Source organism: Vigna umbellata, chromosome 8, assembly GCF_029865625.1.
Source record: "Vigna umbellata cultivar VRB3 chromosome 8, Vumbellata_1.0, whole genome shotgun sequence".
Lineage (NCBI taxonomy): Eukaryota > Viridiplantae > Streptophyta > Magnoliopsida > Fabales > Fabaceae > Vigna > Vigna umbellata.
In genome coordinates, this window is record NC_142172.1 from 7,495,020 (window position 1) to 7,518,196 (window position 23,177).

General features: G+C 34.5%; 1 protein-coding gene across 1 annotated transcript; it reads left to right on the top strand.

The window, feature by feature from the left end:
• The first annotated feature begins 634 nt into the window (after positions 1 to 634).
• Positions 635 to 6,794, top strand: LOC124830982 (beta-fructofuranosidase, insoluble isoenzyme 1-like). Its single transcript, XM_047304866.2, has 7 exons — positions 635 to 841; positions 3,644 to 3,652; positions 4,165 to 5,027; positions 5,130 to 5,288; positions 5,371 to 5,609; positions 5,695 to 5,788; positions 6,408 to 6,794. Exons 1-7 carry the CDS (start codon positions 664 to 666, stop codon positions 6,585 to 6,587), a joined length of 1,722 nt encoding a protein of 573 aa, XP_047160822.1. The 5' UTR covers positions 635 to 663; the 3' UTR covers positions 6,588 to 6,794.
• The last annotated feature ends 16,383 nt before the right edge of the window (positions 6,795 to 23,177 follow it).

Below are 23,177 nucleotides of genomic sequence, written 5' to 3' on the forward strand. Positions count from 1 at the left end.
TTGCGTGGCATGGTGCTTTAATGGAAGCAGAGAGGTGACTAAGCAGAATAATTAATGGGGCGTGACAATATTTCATGGCATATAACCATAATATAATTAATTATATCACTTTAATACTTTCAAAATTAATATTTCATGGCATATAGTCATAGTATGATTAATTAGATAACTTTAATACATTGACTAATAATATAATAACCCTAACACATTTAATTATTATTATTATTATTATATTTATATATTTATATATTTATTGATCAATAGCTGAATTTAAACTCATACTGTTTTATAAAATTTAAACTTGATAAAAAAAAATATTTTTTGACGTCCAGGTGAATCATTTGATAATCTATTTTTAAAGCTAAATAGTCATTTAAAAGTAAATTTTTATATTTATAAAAGAAGTAAAAGATATAAAAATAATGTCAAATGTGAAAAATTGTTAAGTATCCAAATACTATTGTCCCAATTTGTAATCATATTTATTCAAACTAAAAAATTTTAATTTGAGTGATACGAAATGAAACGTGTCAGTATCAAAGTGTTTACATGACCTAATCTTATCAACCTTTACCTTTTTCACTCTATAAATAACAGCAATAGGTACCTCTGCCCTTCACAATCTACCGTTTCCTCTTCACACATCGTTTGTAGGTCATTCTAATGGCTCTCCCTATTTGTGTCACCATTATATTAATTTCGTCCTTTTTTGTGATATCTAACGATGGCGTTGAAGCGTTCCACAGCATATATCCTGATCTCCAATCCATTTCAGTGCCTTCTGTGACCAAACTTCACAGAACTGCATACCATTTTCAACCTCGTAGGAACTGGATCAACGGTAAACTTTACACTTTCTTATTCATTACACTTACACTGCAATAAAAAAACAATTCAAAATTTTATTTTAATAAATTAATTTAACTTCACAAATTTACTTCAACCATCTAAAGTATATTAATATCTAAACTATATACTTCGTTCCAATACATAGTTTCTAATTTGCATTAAAAAGTTCTTTTTGTAACATAAACTGACTTTTATATATATATATATATTATGTATACTGCAAATATAAAAAGATTACATAATAAGAATCATACATATAAATTCCAAAAGATAAAAAGTATATATATATATTTTAGTTTTTAAAGAAAGGAGGGTTGGATGACAAGTGTTGACTCACTTCAGCCTATCATTCATTGAATTTAATCTACCTTGTCATTCATTATTAGTATTATCTACTATACCTAACGAATAACGTCAACATAATTCTATTATTGGAATCAGTGTTCAGCTCAATCCTAAAAACATCACATTGATTCATTTCCTTTGAAGTTCCGACCATGTGACAACAGAAAATTCAAATCTCGTAATCATCGAATTAAGAACCAGACTTTAAATTTGTCTCAATCTTATAAAATTAATATATAACATTTGCATCTACTTTATATATTATGAATTTGTATTTATATGTATTAACGCAACATCACCAACAATAAATAAATAAATATATATAGATATATATATATATATATATATAAGTTTTATTATTTTTCTTTGTAAACTAAAAATTTACAGAGATGTGAGATTCCTCAGTACTTTATCTTGACTACCTTGGGACAAATATAACTGGGAAGGCGTATAAGAGCATGTTTCTTTGTTTAGAAACTTAGAAAAGAAATTATTTGTATTAAAATATATGAACCTAACAAACAAGTGTTTTAGTGCCTTTTTGCATGCCATTCTAGTTGATTCTACAGTCATGAAAGAGTAACTCTTTTGCAGAACACAGTCACATGCATCAAGCTAACTACTGGTGCTTTAGTGCGATGTAGTGTAGATTTGAGTATCTGAAAGACTCTGTTACATGGAATGGTTCTGTAGTGGCATAGAATGTCAGACTTTGTTGGAAAAACGAAGATAGTAACATTGATATGGTATTAAACTTTTCTGCACCTACTTAGGTGCTTGAATATATTTATGCCAAAACTGAAAAAAAAGTTAAGGGTTACTGTGGGGTTTCCTTTTTCATTACAAAGATGCATGCCATTTTTAAGAGCACGAAAATGGTTATGTATGTTGCATGCATTTAGTGCATATTTCACCTTTTTCTATCTCTTACACTTTTGTGCTATAATATGAAATCAACTTCTCACCATCATAAACCCAATAACAGTAAGATTCGAGAGTGGCCTATGTTCCAAAATAGTGAAAACTTCTATTCAGAATTTGAAGCTTCACCTTACTTGTTTACACAATAATTTGATACATATTATTATACAAATTAATGAAATAAAACCCTATTTCAGTTAATTGAAGAACAGTGTAAAAAAAATACTTAAAATATCTGTATATAAGTATTGACTTTCTAAAAAAGTGATTAGAAATGGAGGCCTATCCCATCTTTTTTGTGATGGACCACTAACACAGATATGAACGACTCATTTTTTATTAAAATGGAAAATAACAGCATGTGTCTCTGAAAGTTTCATAATTTGTTTCATAAACATAACTTGGTCATTTTTAATATTACCTCATTCTTAGCATTTAGGATTACATACTGCTTTGCTGTGTTCTCATATTGATGAAAATGGATACAAATTAACATGCTCACATGCAGATGCAGTGTCTTATCTTATCTCAGTGAAAAACATATATCATGTTAACAATTTATTATCCTCTAACATAAATTATTTTTCTTATTCATCTACGTTTTAATTCTTTTTTTTTCTATCATGTTCCTACTTATGTTATGAATTAAAATGTATTTGACATTAGTTTATTCTATACAAATATTTTCTGATCTTAAAGACTTAATTGGCTTAACAAAATATTTTCTAATATAAAAACAATCGTAAAAGTACCAACTTATTTTTTTCTATAGTTTTTTTTTTTTTTGCTTTAAATGGTTTATTTTTTTGCATTATTGTGTCTACGATTTTTAAAAATCAGAAACAAAAAATGATCTTATATCATTTATGAAAAGAATACTAATTAAAAGCTATATTAACAATTAGTTTTCGTTTTCTCTTTTTTCCAAAATCTAAGTATTATATTGTATTGGCAAGCTCCAAAAATAATTAAGTGGTTTAATACTAATGTTCATTGGGGTATAAGTCATGATTTAGCATAAAATATATATATCACGTTAGTAAACAAACTTAACTTGCAAGGATAGTAAAAGTCATCAATAATTACTTATAAAAATATAAACTGGTTATTCTACTTTTAAACATAAAAGATAACATCCTTTCCATTAATTATATATTAGTTAAACTAAATCAATTAGCAAAATGCCTCATATCTTAAAATGTAAAAAAGTTTACCTTCCAGAAAAAAAGAATGTAAAATAGTTTTGTAACTTAGAAACGCATATGCAATTAGACAATGATACGTATCTTGTTAATTAATGTAATCAACTAATAATGTTTATCGGTCTATAGGCAACCAAGAATTCGGTTCTTTAAAAATAAAGTTAGAAAAGTAGGTTTATGTTTTGAATATCGAGTTTATTTAATAAGTGAACATTGTGACATAAAACATTGTTTTCTTTATAATGGAGTGCTGATATTCTTTGTTTCTGATTCTTTCATGGTGTCAATCTGGTGCACTTGCTTCTATCAATCTTCGCCACAAACAGATCCAAATGGTGAGTGTGTTTTTCTTTCACTTTGATTAGTTTTTCCTTCTATTTTCTCTCTGTCTTTGATCAACATTTATTGAGTTATTGTTATTAAAGAAAGTTAACAAATACAGTTTCCAATATTTTTATTAATAAATTATTTTGTATTGGATAAAATTACATTAAAAATGCAATATCTAGAAAATTTTATAATCAATTTCATCCAACAATAAAAAAATATGTTAATAATATATTACTAGGTATCATTTCTTTTTATAATTAGTTTTCATACAAGTATTTTTCTTTTCACAACATAACCAACCATTGTATTTTCTCTCGTATGTACAACTTTTCTTGTCAAGAAATTGTACAAATTTACTTTTTTTTTTGTCCTTAATTATAAGGCATTAATTATTCTCTAATTTTGTTGTTATCCTTTTTATAACAATTTTTCTAAAGATCCATTTCATTAATTATATTTACCAAAACATCCTTGGTTATATTTACCAAAACATGAAGTCCCTTGAACAACATGGCAGGTCCCATGTACTACAATGGAGTCTACCATCTCTTTTACCAATACAACCCAAAAGGAGCAGTTTGGGGTAACATTATATGGGGCCACGCAGTATCAAAGGATCTCATCAATTGGAAAGAACTTGAACCCGCTTTATACCCATCCAACCCGTTTGACAAATACGGGTGCTGGTCCGGGTCAGCCACCGTACTCCCTGGTAAAGGACCGGTGATCCTTTACACCGGAGTCATTGACAATCGCAGCAGCGAGGTCCAATTATACGCCGTACCCGAAAATAAATCAGACCCGTTTTTAAGAAAATGGGTAAAGCCCAAAACTTTTAACCCAATCATCAAAGCAGAAGGCGCCATCAATGCCAGCGCGTTCCGTGACCCCACGACTGCATGGTGGAGTAGGGATGGACACTGGAGGATATTGATCGGCGGCGGTAGGAAAAATAGAGGCATGGCCTTCACATACAGGAGCAAGGATTTTCTGAAGTGGATCAGGGTGAAGCACCCGATCCATTCGGTTGCGTCAACGGGCACGTGGGAGTGCCCGGATTTTTACCCGGTTTCTTTGAAAGGGAAAAATGGGTTAGACTTATCGACGGTTGGGAAGAGTGTTAAGCATGTTCTTAAGAATAGTCTTGACAAAACTAGGTATGAGTACTACACAATCGGAACGTATTTGAGGAACTGTGATAAGTATATTCCGGATAACACTTCAGAGGATGGTTGGGGTGGTCTCAGATATGATTATGGAAATTTTTATGCTTCCAAATCATTCTTTGACCCAAGCAAAAATAGAAGGGTTTTGTGGGCATGGGCAAATGAATCCGATTCCAAAGAAGATGATGTTAAGAAAGGATGGGCAGGAATTCAAGTAAGCTATCAATTTTTTTTTTTCTTGTATTTATAATAATGATTTAATTTTATTTATTTATTTATTTTTTATTCAACTTGGTTCTAATGTTTGTAATTTCAGTCAATTCCGAGAACTGTTTGGCTTGATTCTCATGGGAGACAATTGGTGCAATGGCCTGTGGAGGAATTAAACAGTCTTAGAGAGAAAGAAGTGGAACTAAGCAACCGAAAGCTGAAAAAGGGAGAGTATGTTAAAGTGACAGGGATCACTGCAGCTCAGGTAAGAAAATTTAGAAATTAATGCATGAAGTAATTCAGCATTAATTATAATTAGGGCATGAAAATGAGGCTTTGTAATGCAGGCTGATGTGGAAATTACCTTCTCATTCTCAAGCTTGGAGAAGGCAGAAGCATTTGATTCAAGGTGGGTGACGGCAGAGAATGTATGTGAAGAAAAGGGTTCAAGGAATGAAGGAGGGGTTGGGCCATTTGGACTTTTGACATTGGCTTCTGAAAAAATGGAAGAGTTCACACCTGTGTTCTTCAGAGTTTTCAAAGCTCCAAAAAAGCATATCATTCTCATGTGCTCTGATGCTAGAAGGTTACCCAACTATATTCCAATTTGTCTTTTCAAAATCGCTTTCTGCATCTTTTCTCATTAACTTCATTTTTCACTTCTTTCACAGTTCCTCCTTGAAGAGAGAACTCTACAAGCCATCATTTGCAGGTTTTGTGGATATTGATTTATCCCACAATAAAAAACTCTCTCTCAGAAGTTTGGTAAGTGCTAATCTCCTTCCCCCATATTTGCTTTTATTTTGTTTTTATATATGAGACTTCTTCTTTTTTTCTTTAATAAATTAATACTTATTTTTCTTATTTTCTTTTAAAAGTACATATTCACTAAACTTTAAATAAATTTGTGAAAAATAAAAAATGTAAACTAAAATTCGAATAGTTTTGTTATAGACAAATTATTCCACTTTTCTTAAGAATTTCTTAAATGACTTTTAATATATTGTGAAGAATATATTTATATATGGTAGTGAGATTAGTACTCAGAAAATTTTTGTTTCCGGATCAAAATAATATATTCTAATACTATAAAATAGATATTAACGGTTATTAATAAAGTAACAATCCTGCTTATTTATTTATATTTTATACTCAAATTAAAATATATGTCAATATAATAATAATTTAATAAAGTTAATCATATGATTTATAGCTATTTTTTTAATTTTACATTAGAAAAATTATGAAAAGTTTTTATATTTTTATAAAAATGTATAAAATGTGATATATATACCTTATAGTATTATTATATATATTCATGAAGCTGAAGTTCAATGAAACAGTAGTGTATGCTTAATTGTTTTATATTTAATTTTGATGACAGATTGATCACTCAGTGGTTGAAAGTTTTGGTGTTGGAGGGAAAACAAACATCTTATCTAGGGTTTATCCAACACTAGCCATAAAGAAAAAGGCTCACTTGTTTGTCTTCAACAACGGTACCGAGCATATCACTGTAGAGAACATGAAAGCTTGGAGCATGAAATCTGCACGTCGAAATTAATAATCTGCTACAAATTAGTATAAATAAATCAATAAAATTCAAATAATATTAACATTTAGCCTTCTTTCGATGGTGGTATTACCAGAACATATAGTTATAGTATACATTTACATATGGTTTAATTGTATGTGATTGGAATTTTAATGTATGAGTTACTAATTTTAATATATTCAATATAAGAATATGATTGCATTTGAATCTTATTAATTTAGTTATGAATTTGTAATTGTTAGAAATATAAGTGGAGTTTAGTAGAGAATTATATAAATTAAATTTTTTAAATATTTTTCTAGAAACTTTGATTTATGACTTAGGTAGAAAAGGTTTAATAAATGAGTCATTCTCCCTGCACCTCACCACCCTCGTCCTGCACCTCCAAAAAAAGTTATAATTCCAAATGTGCCCTCCCAGTCAACGAGGAGAGAGAAAAAAAAATTAATAAAATTTGAAACCTTATTTAACTCATCTTCTTCCTGCCGCATCTCACTCGCCCCCTCCTTCCTTCCTCTTTTTCTCTCCGTCCTCTGTCTCTTGCATCCGCTGGTTTGCTCGAGTTCGTCCCTGGCGTCCAGTCTCTGGCATCCGCTGCTTTGCTCGTGTTCGTCGCTGGCGTCCAGGTTAGTAGCTTCCATCATATATTTGTTTCCTGTGCTTGGTTGGGTTTGTGGTTCGTGGGTCGTGATCGGATCGGAGCTCGCTGGAGGTGCACGCCGCAGTTGGAAGTGCGGCAAGGATCAGAGCCGCAGTTGGAAGTGCGGCAAGGGTCAGAGCCGCAGTTGGAAGTGCGGCTCGCTGGAGGTGCACGCCGCATTTGGAAGTGCGGCAGGATCAGAGCCGCAGTTGGAAGTGCGGCAAGGATCAGAGCCGCAGTTGGAAGTGCGGCTCGCTGGAGGTGCACGTCGCATTTGGAAGTGCGGCACTGAAGGTGAACGCCGCAGTTCGATCTGCGGCAAACGTATAACCGGAGTTTGATATGCGGCAGCGTTTTTCATTTTGAATTGAATATAGATAATATATGTGATCTGTTTGACAGTGTTTCTTTGAATTTGAATTGAATATGTGGTTTAAGCAATAGAATTTAAGGAAGTTGTAATGTAATGTTGGATCCGCCCCATAATCTAACAGAAGCAGAACACAGTTTTCTTTCCCTTGAGATGCTGCTATATGCTGATTTACTTTCCCTTGAGATGCTGCTATATGCTGATTTAGCAAGCACAAATAAGCACTATAGATTAGAAGAAATAGAAAATAAAAACCATGTAAAGAAGGTAACAAAAATTATAAAACTATTCACCCACCAAAGCTGTCCTTCGATTGTTGTCGGATTCGTTTGGATCCATTCCTCGTTTCAGCAACTGATGTAACAACAAGTCATCACCTCTTGCTGCCGCAAAGCACACACTCACTGGTAGGTCCATTCTACCACGAGCTAGCATGTTCTCAATCTCCACCAAAACTCCTTCCATGATTGGATCGTTGAGCTCTTTCAAATGCTGCTTACCATAATAAGTCCACATTCATAAAATTACTCATTGCTCTGTTGAATATGATACTTAATATCTCTTTAAGAAAAACAAGTTTTTTACATTGGATTATCATATTTGAACAAACCTATGTACAGTGTATATATATATATATATATACATATATATATATATATATATATATATATATATATATATGTATATATATATGTATATATATATATATATATATATAGAGGGCCTAGTTTTGCATTAACTAAATCATAAAAACGTGCAACTTCTCATTGTCAATATGCAGTGAATGCTCATGATGTCATGCATACCTGAAGCAGATTATTCATGATATTTTTTTTGAATTCTTTATATATTTTTTGAATGCTACAGTGAACATGAACAGTGCACCTAACTGAGGGTGTATAAAGAAGATATATTTTTGTAAATGTGGTTGGAAGTTAGAAGAATGGTTGGGGATTAAAAAAATTTAATTTATTAATTACGGTTTTGACTTTTTATTAAATGAAGGATAAAATGGTAAATTTGGGGGTGCAGGATGAGGTGAGGGAGGTGTAGGAAGATTCACTCTTAATAAATAGCTTTCATAATGCAATGTTCTCGTTTTTAAATTTTCCGGACTTGAAATTCAGTTTTATATTTCATATTTAACATGGTGATGGACTTTTGTTCTACTAGTTGTACAATATGTCATTCTTTTTTCTTCAAAAAGAACTTCTTTATGAAGAGTTGAGAATAAAATAATTGTTGTAAATCTCTTTTCAAGTAATAGATACGTTAAATGTAAATGTTCTCCATAATATTAAGTGTATTTTATTTCTTTACGCAACTTATCTGAATTACAACTTATTAGACATAGGTTGATAACTCTTTTCTCTTCAACAAAAAAACACAAGACTTCACAAACCTAGTTGATTACGCAACACTCACATTCTACCTCTTTAGAAAAGAATATTCCCTTGATTAACTTTTAGAACTATTTGGTGTTTTTCCATATGAAATTGGATTATAAACTTCCATATTTGTGAATTCTTTATCATATAATTAATCTCATTATTTTAAATTGCTTTTTATAACTTTAAAATTATTTTTGTTAAAAAATCAATACTTTTCTTTATCCTAAATTTAGTAAATAAACTTATCCACTTGAAAAATGAAATATATGAACTTATCCACTAATAAGTTTTCAACTCCGTCGGGAACAAACATTTTGCTTACCTAATTGTGTTTTATTTACAAAATTTAATTTAAATTATTTATATATTTTTCTTCTATTTTTAAGTATAGTTTAATTTATATATATAAATTAAATTTCCTTGTTTTGTATAGGTGTGAGGTAGGGAAAGAGTGCAACAAAAGCACAAACCAATCGTAATAATAATAACGAGCGTCGAGCAAAATATGTTACATAAGTGCTTGTTGGGAGACAATACAATATTTTCTATGTTTTCGATTTTTTTATGTGTTTATTTTTTATTTAAATTTTATTTTTGTTCACCTAGCAACTGTCTACAATTTTTTTCTAAGTATGTTTTACTTTATTTTTATTTTTCTTTTTATTTATTTATGTTTTTTTGTACCTTTTATTTTTCTTTATTATTTTCTTGTTTGGTATTATTTTAATTTGTCTGAACTTACTTAATTATTAATTTGTATCTAAACTTGTTCTAATTATGCCTTTGAATCTAATGATATGAATTGAATGTTTGGATGATCAACTCTGTTAGATATTCTCGAGCATTAATTTTTTTGTCACATAATTGTACATATAGTTAGGATAACTTGTGACATACATTGATTGTGAGATAGTTCAGTATGTTTGCATTTAGTCGGTCCTTATTCAACGTAAGAATATGACCAAAATTTTGGATATTTGATTGTTGTGAGCTTGTGTGTAGAGAGTTGTAAGGCACAGAATTATTGCTATGTAATTGATTTTCGCTTTATACTTATTAATATAATTACATATATGGTTAGAAAAGATAAATGCAATGGTTTTGATTTATGTGATTAAAGCTACTTAGCCAAATAATCAACCTTGACATATGTTGCTAATCCAATTGTAAACCTTTTTTAACATTATTTTTTGCTTCTTTTACCATTAGCCTTTTAAAGAAAATATATCTTGTTCCACACTCTACTTAAGGAGAATAAGTAAAAGTTGAGTAAAATAGGGGTATATGATAAGATAAGTTTGAGGTAGGGTATAAACACCCTACTAGGATATGAGATTAGATAAGTTTGGGATAGGATATCAATGGCCTACCTAAGAAGTTAAAAATGTGTGATTACTGGATGGGGTCAAACTTTTTCTCCATAAAAAAAGCTATGGGAGAAAGAAACTGTAACGCCTCGATTTTTGGGATATCACGGGTTATTAAAAATTGGTAAAATTCAAAATTTATCATAGCGTGAAAACGTACTTAAAGAAAACCTTATCCAATTACATTATTTCAAGTAATAAAATAACCAAGGAAATACTCCAATTATATTGTCTTAACTTGTAATACAAAATAGCTTTGAATGAATCCCAAGATTATTCCACATCCTTTCTCGAGTCAATCACGAACATCTGTAACATTATTTGCTCACATATAATGCATTATACGATCATTGCCAATAATTTTACTCACAAACACAAAAACACAAACACAAACACAAACATAAACATGTATGGGGTAAGCTACCTCTTAGAAAAGAAATGCCTTATATCTCAACCCAAGAGCGGGGACGAATTGGATTATGCTTTAAAAAATTTATCTTTTCAAAAGCTTTGTAAAACCTTTGGTATTCTTGAAATCAATAAACAAGAAGAGATGAATCAACAATAAAAGAGAAAGAGTAAAGAGAAAGATCAACACAGACAATCTATATTGGTTCGGTTAATCCCAAGCCTACATCAAATCCTCCTTCAACAACCTGAGTTGAAGGGATTCCACTATAAATTGATTGAGTTTACAGAAATACAGAGATACCCCACTCAATGCACTTCTCACTACTCAAAATCAATATAGCAAACAAGAGATGAATAGCCTCACTCTCTTACAACACTTGAGAACACTCATAGCTCTTAAAACCCCTGGCCAACACGCACAGGTAGACAAAAACAAAATGTCAATGATGATCCTGACCTTTTAGTCACACTCCTCTTGGTGCAGATTAAATCAGAACAGTTCAACCAACTTTCTTAAAAGAATCTTGATGTGTAAGTAACCCAATTTGATCCTTGATTCTTCAAGATCACTTCTTGAACGCTCTTGTAATCAAAACTCAATGAAACAATTAGTTATGAAAGTAATAGCAATTGTTTCGTTTTGAAAGAGAGCTCAAGTCGTATATATATATGATTTTCTAAATCTTGACGCAATATAATCGATTAAGGAATTTATGTAATCTGTTAAGCTTTTCTTTTTGTTTTAACAAGTTTGCTTCTGTTTTAACATATTATACCAAATGTGTAATAGGTTATATAATCATACTAGCCAATTATAAATTCATTTGACCGTTATGACAGTTCATGCTATTAAAAGTAATGGATTTAAACAAAGTAACTTGATTTAACCAATTATACAACTCATGTAATCGATTAATCCTATACTTAAGTAAATTTTTAATCCAATTTCCATTCTAAAAAGATATAAAACACATAATGGCATTGCTTCCTATTTTAATTGATTAAACAACTAATATAATTGATTACTACAGAGCAGTTTGCCCCTGTTAAGCATACAATGATATCTAGAGAAATCTTTCAAATTATATACTATGTTAAACCGATTATTTCATCCAGAAATGATATATTCAATCTGTTTAAAGATAAAGTAATTGTTATGTCATTTGTTGTGCAACAAACTATAAAACCATTCTCTTGTTCATCATAAAAAATATAGATATAAAGGGTAAGTTTAACTCCCCCTATCAACACTACCAATAAAACAATCATAACAACAAGAAACATACATACTCATTATATCAACCATAATCAAACACCCCATACATAGTAGTAATGACAATAAGATTTCTAATCCTCTAACATAAAAAATTCAATCATATTGAATTACTCGATCCTTGATCCCCAATTTTTGAACTTCGATTATCGATCCTTGATCTTTAACCCTTGATGTCATCACTAATATCTTACACATAGACCCTTGGTCTATCCACTCTTTAACACCCATGCTAACTACTTATTATAACCATTATAGTAACACCGCTATCAACATAACATGTAACTGGAGCATCTTAAGTACCATGATAATCCTCGTAGATACACCACCATCATGACTATTCTAGTCATGAGTAACACCATGAGCATCACCATACTACAATACCATAGTGGAAAGAGTCTATCTCACTCTTATACCCTACCTCACTGATTGTCACTACTGTAGAAATATCATTTTACGTCCCACGTTTGACGTTTAACGAAAGAAAATCCAACATAAAAAATGACCGGTGACAGTTTTGTAAATAAAATGATATTATAAACGTTGATTCCCCAAGGTCAGACTTCAAATAAGGTATAGACGTCGGTTCTCCCAATGTCAGACGTCAAATGGTCTGCATACAAAACTCAAAAGTCATTGTTTTATTATCTTTAGACGTCGGTTAGAGGGCTCGATGTCTAACTTGAATTAGACATCGACTTCATCCTCCACAGACGTAAAAAATGTTCGAAAATACCTCATTTTAAGCACCAGTATTAATATTTTTAAGACATAGACGTTGGTCCCCCATACCAGACGTCGGTCCCCCATACCAAGCGTCAAATCCTCTACCACAAGCTACAAAATTAGAATTGAAAGGTTACTTTTTAGACATTAGACATCGGATCCCCTTTCCCGGGCGTCAATAAGCTGCGAAAATACCCCAAAAGTAGGGCCAAAATGGAGTTTTTAGCAAATAGACGTTGGTGGTGGAACAGGCTGACGTCAAATGCCCTTTTAAACCCCAAAAACTCAGAACACGAGCCTCACATTTTTCGCGTTTTCGTTTGGGTTTTCGTTTCGTTTGTGTTCACCATTGCTGCTACAAGGTATGTTTGATTGATTTTCTTTTAATTAATTTATTTTGCACCGATTAACTTTAGTTTGCACCGATTAAAATTTGTTTGCACCGATTAATTTTGGCTTATTATGTAGTTTTGTGCAGGAGTTGACGGATCTCGACGACGACATTGAGTGTCCAATCTCCATTGCTTGAAACTCATATTATATTAAATTTTATTAGTGCTGGAATTGTTTTCTATATTTCAGGTGTGGTAATAATATAAAAACAAATTATATTTTTTTTAAAAAATGGACGTCTGTTTAGGAGGGGTCTGACATAAAAATTGACGTCCAGGGAAAGGGATCCGACGTTAAATTGACGTCGCCCTATAAGTTGTCGGATTTGGATTGGACGTTGAATGTCGAAAATAACACCTATAACCCACTTGTAGCCTCCCCTATAGGACATTTGTAGCCTCCCTTACTGATCATCTCCTTCCAATGCACACAAGGCAAAAGGAAGCACCTATCCACAAAAAGAACTAGGATTTACGAGGTACAACAAGTAGACTTATCCTCCACTCTCATGCTTATCAATTACATACTTAGGTACATCCCAACACTCACTTTTGCTCTACTCTCAACCATAAGTCAAACTAACCCTAAACATAACCATTAACCTCAATCTCTAATTATCATCATGTTCCACAGCTCCTTAGGCTTGGTTCACATCCATTCTTCATCAAACTCGCTATTTTCACCAAAATGCACTATGATAATCGATTATCACTTAAGATAATCGATTATCTCACTAGTGCAGAATGGGCTATAGACGTCTGTTCTGTGGGCCTTTTGACGTCCGACCTCCAACGGACGTCTATGCGGGTGACGTCTATGTAGACATCCGTTGTGCCAGGCCGGACGTTTATATAAACGTCCGTTGTGTCAGGCCGGACGTCTATATAAATGTCCGCTATTTTAGACCGGATGTTTATATAGACGTCCGTTGTGTCAGGCCGGACGTCTATATAGACGTCCATATAGACGTCCGGCGCCTCGACCCTTGACGTCTACTTGGCTGTATTGTTAGTGGTAGGGGCTGGGGGGTTGGACGTCCGTTTGTGCACTGCCAAAACGGCCTAAGAATTTAGCCCAAAAACAGTCAAAGGGAGGGAAATCGAGGAGGGAACGGCATAAAACGTAGCCCAAAAACAGTCAAAGAATCCACCCAAGAACACGCAAGAGACTGCAAAAAAACGTACCGAAAACGATTTTTAATCGGTTCAAATCAAAGGTATTTCATCATAGAGCAACGTAATCGGATTGAAAGTTAATTTAAACGGTCCAAAAAAGAGAAAACGCATCTAGAAAATCAATGGAACAGACAGCGTTCGCGGGGGGAAGACGAGCGTAACTGCTCGCGGGTTCGCGTTTACAATATTAATACTGTTATAGACGTCCGCGCCCTCCCAGAACGGACGTTCAAGTGGCTGACATGGGGAGTTGAAACGTTCAGTGTTCAGCCTAGTGAACGTCCGCCCCCCTCCCACGGACGTCTATAATATTATAAACATCCGCGCCCTCCTAGGACGGACGTTCAAGTGGCTGACACATGGGGAGTTGAAACGTTTAGTGTTCAGCCTAGTGAACGTCCGCCCCCCCTCCCACGGACGTCTATAATAATATAAACGTCCGCGCCCTCCCAGGACGGACGTTCAAGTGGCTGACACATGGGGAGTTGAAACTTTCAGTGTTCAGCCTAGTGAACGTCTGCCCCCCTCCCACGGACGTCTATAATAATACAAACGTCTGTGCCCTCCCAAGACGGACGTTCAAGTGGCTGACACATGGGGAGTTGAAACGTTTAGTGTTCAGCCTAGTGAACATCCGCCCCCCTCCCACGGACGTCTATAATATTATAAATGTCTGTCTCGCCCCAGGACAGACGTTCTAAGGGCTGACCATGGGGACTGAAACGTTCACTTCTTCAGCCTACTAGACGTTCGTCCCCCCCAGACGGACGTTCATAATATTATAAACGTCCGTCTCGCCCCAGGACGGACGTTCTAAGGGCTGACCATGGGGACTAAAACGTTCACTTCTTCAGCCTACTAGACGTCCGTCCCCCCTAGACGGACGTTCATAATATTATAAACGTCCGTCTCGCCCCAGGACGGACGTTCTAAGGGCTGACCATGGGGACTGAAACGTTCACTTCTTCAGCCTACCAGACGTCCGTCCCCCCCAGACGGACGTTCATAATATTATACATGTCCGTCTCACCCCAGGACGGACGTTTAAGGGGTGACAAAGGATGCCTAGTAGACGTCCGTCCCCCTCCCACGGACGTCTATAATATTATAAACGTCCAACTCGACCAAGGACGGACGTCTCGAGTTTCACTTATTTACGAATATGCCACCGGTCAATTATATACGTTGGGGCTTTTGTGGACGGACGTCTATGGGGGGACATTAAAAGCCAATTCTGCACTAGTGTCTCAATGAAATTTACCCAGGAACATCACCCATGAAGTATTAATCGATTATCATTCAATATAATCGATTATTTCTGAAACCACACTCAAAACAACATGTAGATAATCAATTATAACTAATGATAATCGATTATTTCTGAATCGAAACACATCCTAGCCATGATTCAAGCATTTAAACTTACATACATCAACCCTAGATCACGTGGAAACATAGTTAACACATCATACATGCATTCAAGCATCACATACCCATGTAAACATACTCAAACACATATAATACATCACCTGAATAATCCAGATCCAATCATTGACATGTTATACGCCCAATGATAGGATACAAAAGAGTCTATAATAAAAACACCAAATAGGGTTTTCACTCAGCCAAACTAACTAAGTATAATTCTTATAAATGAGAACCAAGAAGATTAAAATTCTCCAAAAAGAGTTGCAGATGCGAGGTTATTTTCTCCCAAACTAGACCTCTGACTAACGATTCGAATGAAGAACCATATGTCTGGAACCCATTGTCCAAAATTAACTCGATCCAAAGGTGAACCACTTCACAACGACGAAAATACCAGTGCAGATTTTATGATATTCTTCATAATAAAATTGCTGATGCGAGGCTGTTTTCTCCCAAACTAGACCTCCGATTGACAAATACATAGCACATATAGTTAAAGCACAATTACAAATATAATCAAGCAACAATTTTGCCATGTACAAGAAACTATAAAACATTTTGTTGTCATCATCAAAAACTCATATGTGATATATGGGTTCACTTTACATAGCTCCTCCTATCAACAATCTCCTCCTTTTTTTGATGATGCACAACACGAAATTGTTTTCTAGTTACTTCTCCCCTTTGGACATTAGCAAAAAAATGACAATTTAAGCAACTTTGATAATAAAGTGCATTAAGAAGATTTATAAGAGATACATCAAGAAGTTCTTACAAACCATTTGAAGAATGTGATGCTTCCCCTATCATAATGCAGTATAGCACTTTAAACATCACGAAAAATAATGAGATTTATAACTGATTTAAATCAGAGCTCATAATATCAGCTGAACACAGTATAACAGTATAAATGTATACAATTTTTAGTATCAGAGTATATATTGAGTTCAATAGAGTGTATTATGATGCATGATATGTGATAGGCTGTCGTTGAAGCTATCAAATTAATACTACTTTTCAAGGCAACTTCAGTATTGCCAAGTAGTATTCAAGAAGGTAGATAGGGCTAAAGTAACCCTGAGTCGTCTCCCAACGAACACGGAATTGCTTTTGAATATCTGACTCTTACGAATGCTATGCAATGCTTATGGATAAAAGTAATGTTTGGAGAATGTTTAAAGAACAAATAAGAAACTTAAAAACAGTTACGATGAAATAGGATAATTTCACTGCCTTTCCAAGATAGATTCATCATCGATTATTCACGGATAATTGTTCAATTGATTATTGTTTAAGTTTCAAATTAATTAAAGTACATTCTTAATTAATTCGAGGGCGATCATGCATTTAACCAAAGTAAATTCTCAATCAAATACAAAACCTTTCTAGATTATTCACAATAAATTCAACCAAAGTACATTCTCAATCAAACTCTATTGTGTTTAATCATGTCATTCTTAAATCTCCTAACCAAATTAAAAGCTAATCAATCAAAGTAAATTCTCAATTGATTATAGTTGAAATTATTACTAGTCAATCAAAGTACATTCTCAATTGATAGTAAAAACCATTTAATCATATGAAAGTTCCTAAATTAAATCAAAGTAGATTCTCAATTTAAACCTAGAAACCCTAAAACTCATATAATCAATATGCATGTAGATTCAAACACATTATGATGCAAAAATCTTTGCTTTTAACAAGATAGAGAGATGAAAGACATAGAGAGAACAACTTAAATCAATAATTAAAGTAAACAATTGCATTAACTGAACGTAACTTCAGAATCCGTCATGGAATTACAGCAGAATAGCCCTAGATGCTTAGCTCTCCATGAATGGAGTTGAATACAAGATGAAAGAAAAGTGAGAGGTGTCGCAACCGGAATCGCGACGGGACGACGATCCAAAAAGAAACGGGTTTCGAAAAGAGATTTTGGAGTCGCCACCATAGTTTATTATGGAAAACTACGGAAAAACCATAAAATGATAAAGCACGGTCCACGAAAACCAAAGATTGGGTTCGGGAGTCGGTTACGCGTGGGGAAGGTGTTAGCACCCCACAACGCCTGCCCTAAGGCAGTACCTTTAACTAAATGCACGAATATGATGTGGTTTTTCAAAGTGTTTAATTATCCCCTAAAATAAAATTCTAAATAAACAAAATATATTTTTTAGTTTTTTGGGCCCGACAAGGATTGACCTTGCTCCTACGTATTCTCATTCAAAATGAGAAATCAGGGTTACGTAGTTCTAGCTGAAAGACTGTTTGTTTGTTTGAAAAAGCAGATGTTTTTTAATTTTTGGAGATTTTTATGTTTTTAATATTTTCGAGAAAAAAAGAAGGTAATGAGTACTAGGCCGACGCGAACGGTCGCACGAGTACTCATACCTTTAAAATGATATTTAAATATTTTTAATTATTTTTGAAAAGAGAGATAACGATATTAAGCACTAGGATGATGCGAACGATCACACGAGCACTCATACCGTTATCTACTTATTTAGGAAGACTTAAAAGTATTGAGTGCTAGGCTGATGCGGACGATCGCACGAGCACTCATACCCTCGTTTAATAATACGTAAATAAGAGAGAAAGGTATTGAACACTAGGACGATGCGAGCGATCACACGAGTGTTCAACCTTTAAAACATATTTTTGAAATTTTATTTAAGAAGAAGAAAAGGTTTTTAGCACAAGGACGACGCGAACGGTCACACGTGCGCTTAAACCTTTAAATATTTTGGTAATAATTTTTATAAGAAAGACGAAAAGGTTTTCTAGCACAAGGACGACGCGAGCGGTCACACATGTGCTTAAACCTTTTCAAAATATTTTTATTTAATTTTTTAACTTTTGTAAAAGAAAATGAAAAGATTTTCAGCACAAGGCCTACGCGAGCGGTCGCACGTGTGCTTAAACCTTTTCAAAATATTTTATTTAATTTTCAATATTGTATTATTAAAATATATATTTTAGAATAAGTAAATGTCTAAAATAAATAAATAGAACAAAATAAAATAAGACAATAAAGAAAAATAAATAAACAAAAGAAATTGGAGAGGCCGAACGGACGCTGGGAAGAGATTCAGAATAACGAGCGTTCGTTAAGTAAAGAACGAACGTTCATTGGAGGGAGAGGACGAACGTCCACTGGGGAACATAACGGACGGACGTTTAGAAATGTGAGCTGAATGACGAGCGTTCGTCGAGAGATATGACGAACGGACGTTGAGAACGAAGGCTCAATAACGAACGCTCGTTGAAGGCATGGCGAACGGACGTTGAGAAATTGAGGCTGAATAACGAGCGTTCATTGGTTCGGAAACGAACGCTCGTTCGTTTGGATAACGAGCGTTCGCTCGTTTGGATAACGAACGTTCGTTCGTTTAGATAACGAGCGTTCACTCGCTTGGATAACGAGCGTTCGCTCGTTTGGATAACGAGCGTTCGTTCGTTTGGATAACGAGCGTTCATTCGTTTGGATAACGAGCGTTCGCTCGTTTGGATAACGAGCGTTCGCTCATTTGGATAACGAGCGCTCGTTGGTGAGAAAGTGGAACGAACGGTCAAAAAAAGTCTTAAGATAACGAGCGTTCGATCGTTAGGATAATGAGCGCTCGTTGGTTAGGTTGTTGAACGAACGGTCAAAATGCTTAAAGATAGCGAGCGTTCGCTCGTTTGGACGAACGGTCAAGAAGTCCTTAGGTTAACGAGCGTTCGCTCATTTGCATAACGAACGCTCGTTCATTTAGGGTAACGAACGCGCGTTCGTTCATTCCTGGGCTTGGCCCGCAGGGGCAGTTTCTAACCTAGAATTTCCCTAGGGGGCCCGTCTTCCCATTCTCATTTGCTCACGCGCCGTTATTCTCAGATGATACCAATGCCTCCTTCTCTCTGATCAAAAGGGTTCACTCTATCACTCAACGGCCACGTCTCCGATTGACCACCACGGACCTAACTAGCCACTGCAACGAAGATGACCACCGTATCACTGCCTTCACAAACCAGCTACCACGCCATTATCTCTCTCGATCTAGCCACTGCACCACGCCACGCCACACCGCGCCGCTGCTTCTTTATTCTTATCTACTCTCTCCGACACCGGCAACCCAGTGAGGGGTTCGTCTCCGCCAGTTCAAACACACGGTCCACCACTTCTTCGTTGAGCTATTCGTCTTTCACCGCCGAGACCATCGTTGGCTGTCGCTCCAGCTCATTCCCTCCTTCTTCGATTGTGCAATGGATTTTGGATTTGGTTTATTGATATTGACCGTGAGCGTGAGAGTTAGGAAGGAGAAAAGGAGCAGGGTGAAACAGAGAATGAATGGAAGGGGAGGTTGGTGAAGAGGGAACTCATGGTGCTCAGAGGAAAATCATTCATGATGGAGAGAAAAAAAAAAAAAAAAAAAAGAGCAGCAGAAGCAGTTATGCAGTAAGCGTTCATGATGAGTTTGGGTGCACAGATGAACCAGAAACTTACCTGCTGCTATGGCTGCCGCTATCGCTCTGTATAGCCGGTGACCTCTTCTTGCCGGTGCCGGTGCCAAACTCTGGATGATGATCCCAGATGATGATTCCCTACGTACTCTTTCTCCCCTTTTTTTTCTCTGATCCCCTCCAAAATCCTTCCAACAATCTTGGAATTATCCTATTCTCCACCTGGTCTCCCCGCTTTCTCTCTCCCAAAATCTTAGAAAGATATCCTTCTAACAAACTGGTTCCCCCTCTTTTCTCTCTCCCAAAATCTTAGAAAAATATTCTCTTGACCACCTGGTCCCCCCTGCTGAGACACACCTCCACACGTGCCCTTTTCCACGTTTTCCATTTTTTTTCAATTTTATTATTATTATTTTTTTATTATTTTCAGTTTTAATTTTATTTTTCAATTTTTTTTTTATTAATTTTTTTTAATTAATTAATTCTATTAAAACAAATTGAAAATAAGAAATAAAATAGAAATTGAATTAAAAGCAAAGATCTAAAAATATAATAAAATAGAATAAAACCAAAAGGTAAAATAAAAGAAAAATAATAAAAGAAACACTAAAAACACAATTTTTACAAATCCGGACAAAATTGAGTGTTGACAGCTGCCCCTCTTTACTTAGATATTACTAAATAATATGAAAATTTAATCTTTTCGTATTATTTAAGTAAAGCTAAGTAAAGATAAAGACACTAATTTTGTCCGGGTTTCAATCATGAAAGAAAACGAACAAAATAATTCAAGTCACGATGCCAAATGACCAATGTCAAGTAAAGTATCAGTAACAAAAAACTAAAACCTGGATTTGACCATTGCCTCGCAGAGGGTCAAACTCACAGAGCAGAAATTTAAATCCGACCATTGCCATGCAGAGGGCCGATAACAGAAAATTAAAACCTGGATTTGACCATTGCCTCGCAGAGGGCCAAACTCACAGAACAGAAATTTAAATCCGACCATTGCCATGCAGAGGGTCGATAATAGAAAATTAAAACCTGGATTTGACCATTGCCTCGCAGAGGGCCAAACTCACAGAACAGAAATTTAAAATCTGACCATTGCCATGCAGAGGGTCAATAACAGAAAACTAAAACCTGGATTTGACCATTGCCTCGCAGAGGGCCAAACTCACAGAACAGAAATTTAAATCTGACCATTGCCATGCAGAGGGTCGATAACAGAAAATTAAAACCTGGATTTGACCATTGCCTCGCAGAGGGCCAAACTCACAGAACAGAAATTTAAATCTGACCATTGCCATGCAGAGGGTCGATAACAGAAAATTAAAACCTGGATTTGACCATTGCCTCGCAGAGGGCCAAACTCACAGAACAGAAATTTAAATCTGACCATTGCCATGCAGAGGGTCGATAACAGAAAATTAAAACCTGGATTTGACCATTGCCTCGCAGAGGGCCAAACTCACAGAACAGAAATTTAAATCCGACCATTGCCATGCAGAGGGTCGATAACAGAAAATTAAAACCTGGATTTGACCATTGCCTCGCAGAGGGCCAAACTCACAGAACAGAAATTTAAATCTGACCATTGCCATGCAGAGGGTCGATAACAGAAAATTAAAACCTTGATTTGTAACTTTGAAAAGTTGATAAATGCCAAGTTAAACACGAAGATTTTGCAAACAATTCTCTTCGCTTACTCTGAGATGATGTTATGTCATGATGATGCATGAATGCATAGACACATGAGACTTTCATTTTGTTCTTTTCTTTTGTTCTCGCTTTTCATCATTTTTTTTTTTTTTTTTTTTTTTTTTTTTTTTTTTTTTTTTGAAATTCCATGCTTGGAATCCATTGTTAATATTGTCATCAAACACAATGTACGTTCAAAACGCATTCCTAAAAACAACGTTGATAGGTATAGAACCCTTTGACGAGCAGAAAGTGTAACCCTGAGTTAAAATTCTTTTTATCGCTTTTTGCAATCCAAATTAACTTGAACCCTGTAGAAAGTGGAAGAATGGTTATGAAAAGCAAATGAACAATGATTAACGCATGTGTGTCCCTCCTTTGGGAAAAAGTGCTATTAACATGTTGTGCTCCCATACTGCCCCAGTTTTGCACAATGGAAAAGTAAAAAGATTTGGGTATGAAGGATTCCCCCAAATTGGATGATCTTCGATTGACAGGGAGACGTTTTTTTTTTTTTTTTTTTTTTTTTTTTTTTTTTTTTTTTTTTTTTTTTTTTTTTTTTTTTTTTTTTTTTTTTGAAAATAACACTGAATTATGTCGTTCACCACATCATTTTGTTTCAAAGTCAAATTCATGAGAAAGATTAGGACCAACAGTCCTCAGTCAGTGTGGACTTTTATGGGCTTGTACCGTGGCTAGAGGACAAAGGGTTTTGAAAGAAAGGATAATAAAGGCCCAAATAATTTGTTTGACGGTTAAAATCTTCAGACAAGAATCATTTGCAAGGTGTCCCGTCAACTGTCCTTAGGGATTTGAATTTCAAGCATATTTATTGTTGTTTTTCTTTCTTTCCCTTTGGATCATTCTTTTCGTTGCCCCTGTTGTGGTCTTTTATGATATTTCCCCTTTCATTCATTTTTTCTCAACTTTGGATGCTTGTGATGTACCCTTTCAAATTGACGTCGACATGCTAATGATTCTTGTCTAGGGTGATGAAAACAATTATGAATTTTGGCTCAAAAGGGGTGCAATTGGATGAACTACTTTTGACGATTGGATAACGAAAAACGGCCGCACGTCATTCCGAATCTTGTTTGTCTGACTTTCTCTTGAATTTAAACCTGAAACGAAACTATGTAGTGCCTGACACCTCAACTTTTTTTTTTTTTTTTTTTTTTTTTTTTTTTTTTTTTATATCTCCCTAATCAACGGATTATCGGTGATATGTAACATGATGAAAACTGCCCCAATATTAGGCATATGGCGAAATCTTTCGTCTTATGG

What these genes read in the sequence shown, in the direction of transcription:
- LOC124830982 (XM_047304866.2), top strand. Translation starts at nt 664, where the DNA reads ATGGCTCTCCCTATTTGTGTCACCATTATATTAATTTCGTCCTTTTTT. An exon ending in ATGTGCTCTGATGCTAGAAG is followed by an intron (nt 5,610 to 5,694) that starts GTTACCCAACTA and finishes CTTCTTTCACAG; the next exon opens with TTCCTCCTTGAAGAGAGAAC. An exon ending in AACTCTCTCTCAGAAGTTTG is followed by an intron (nt 5,789 to 6,407) that starts GTAAGTGCTAAT and finishes TTTTGATGACAG; the next exon opens with ATTGATCACTCAGTGGTTGA.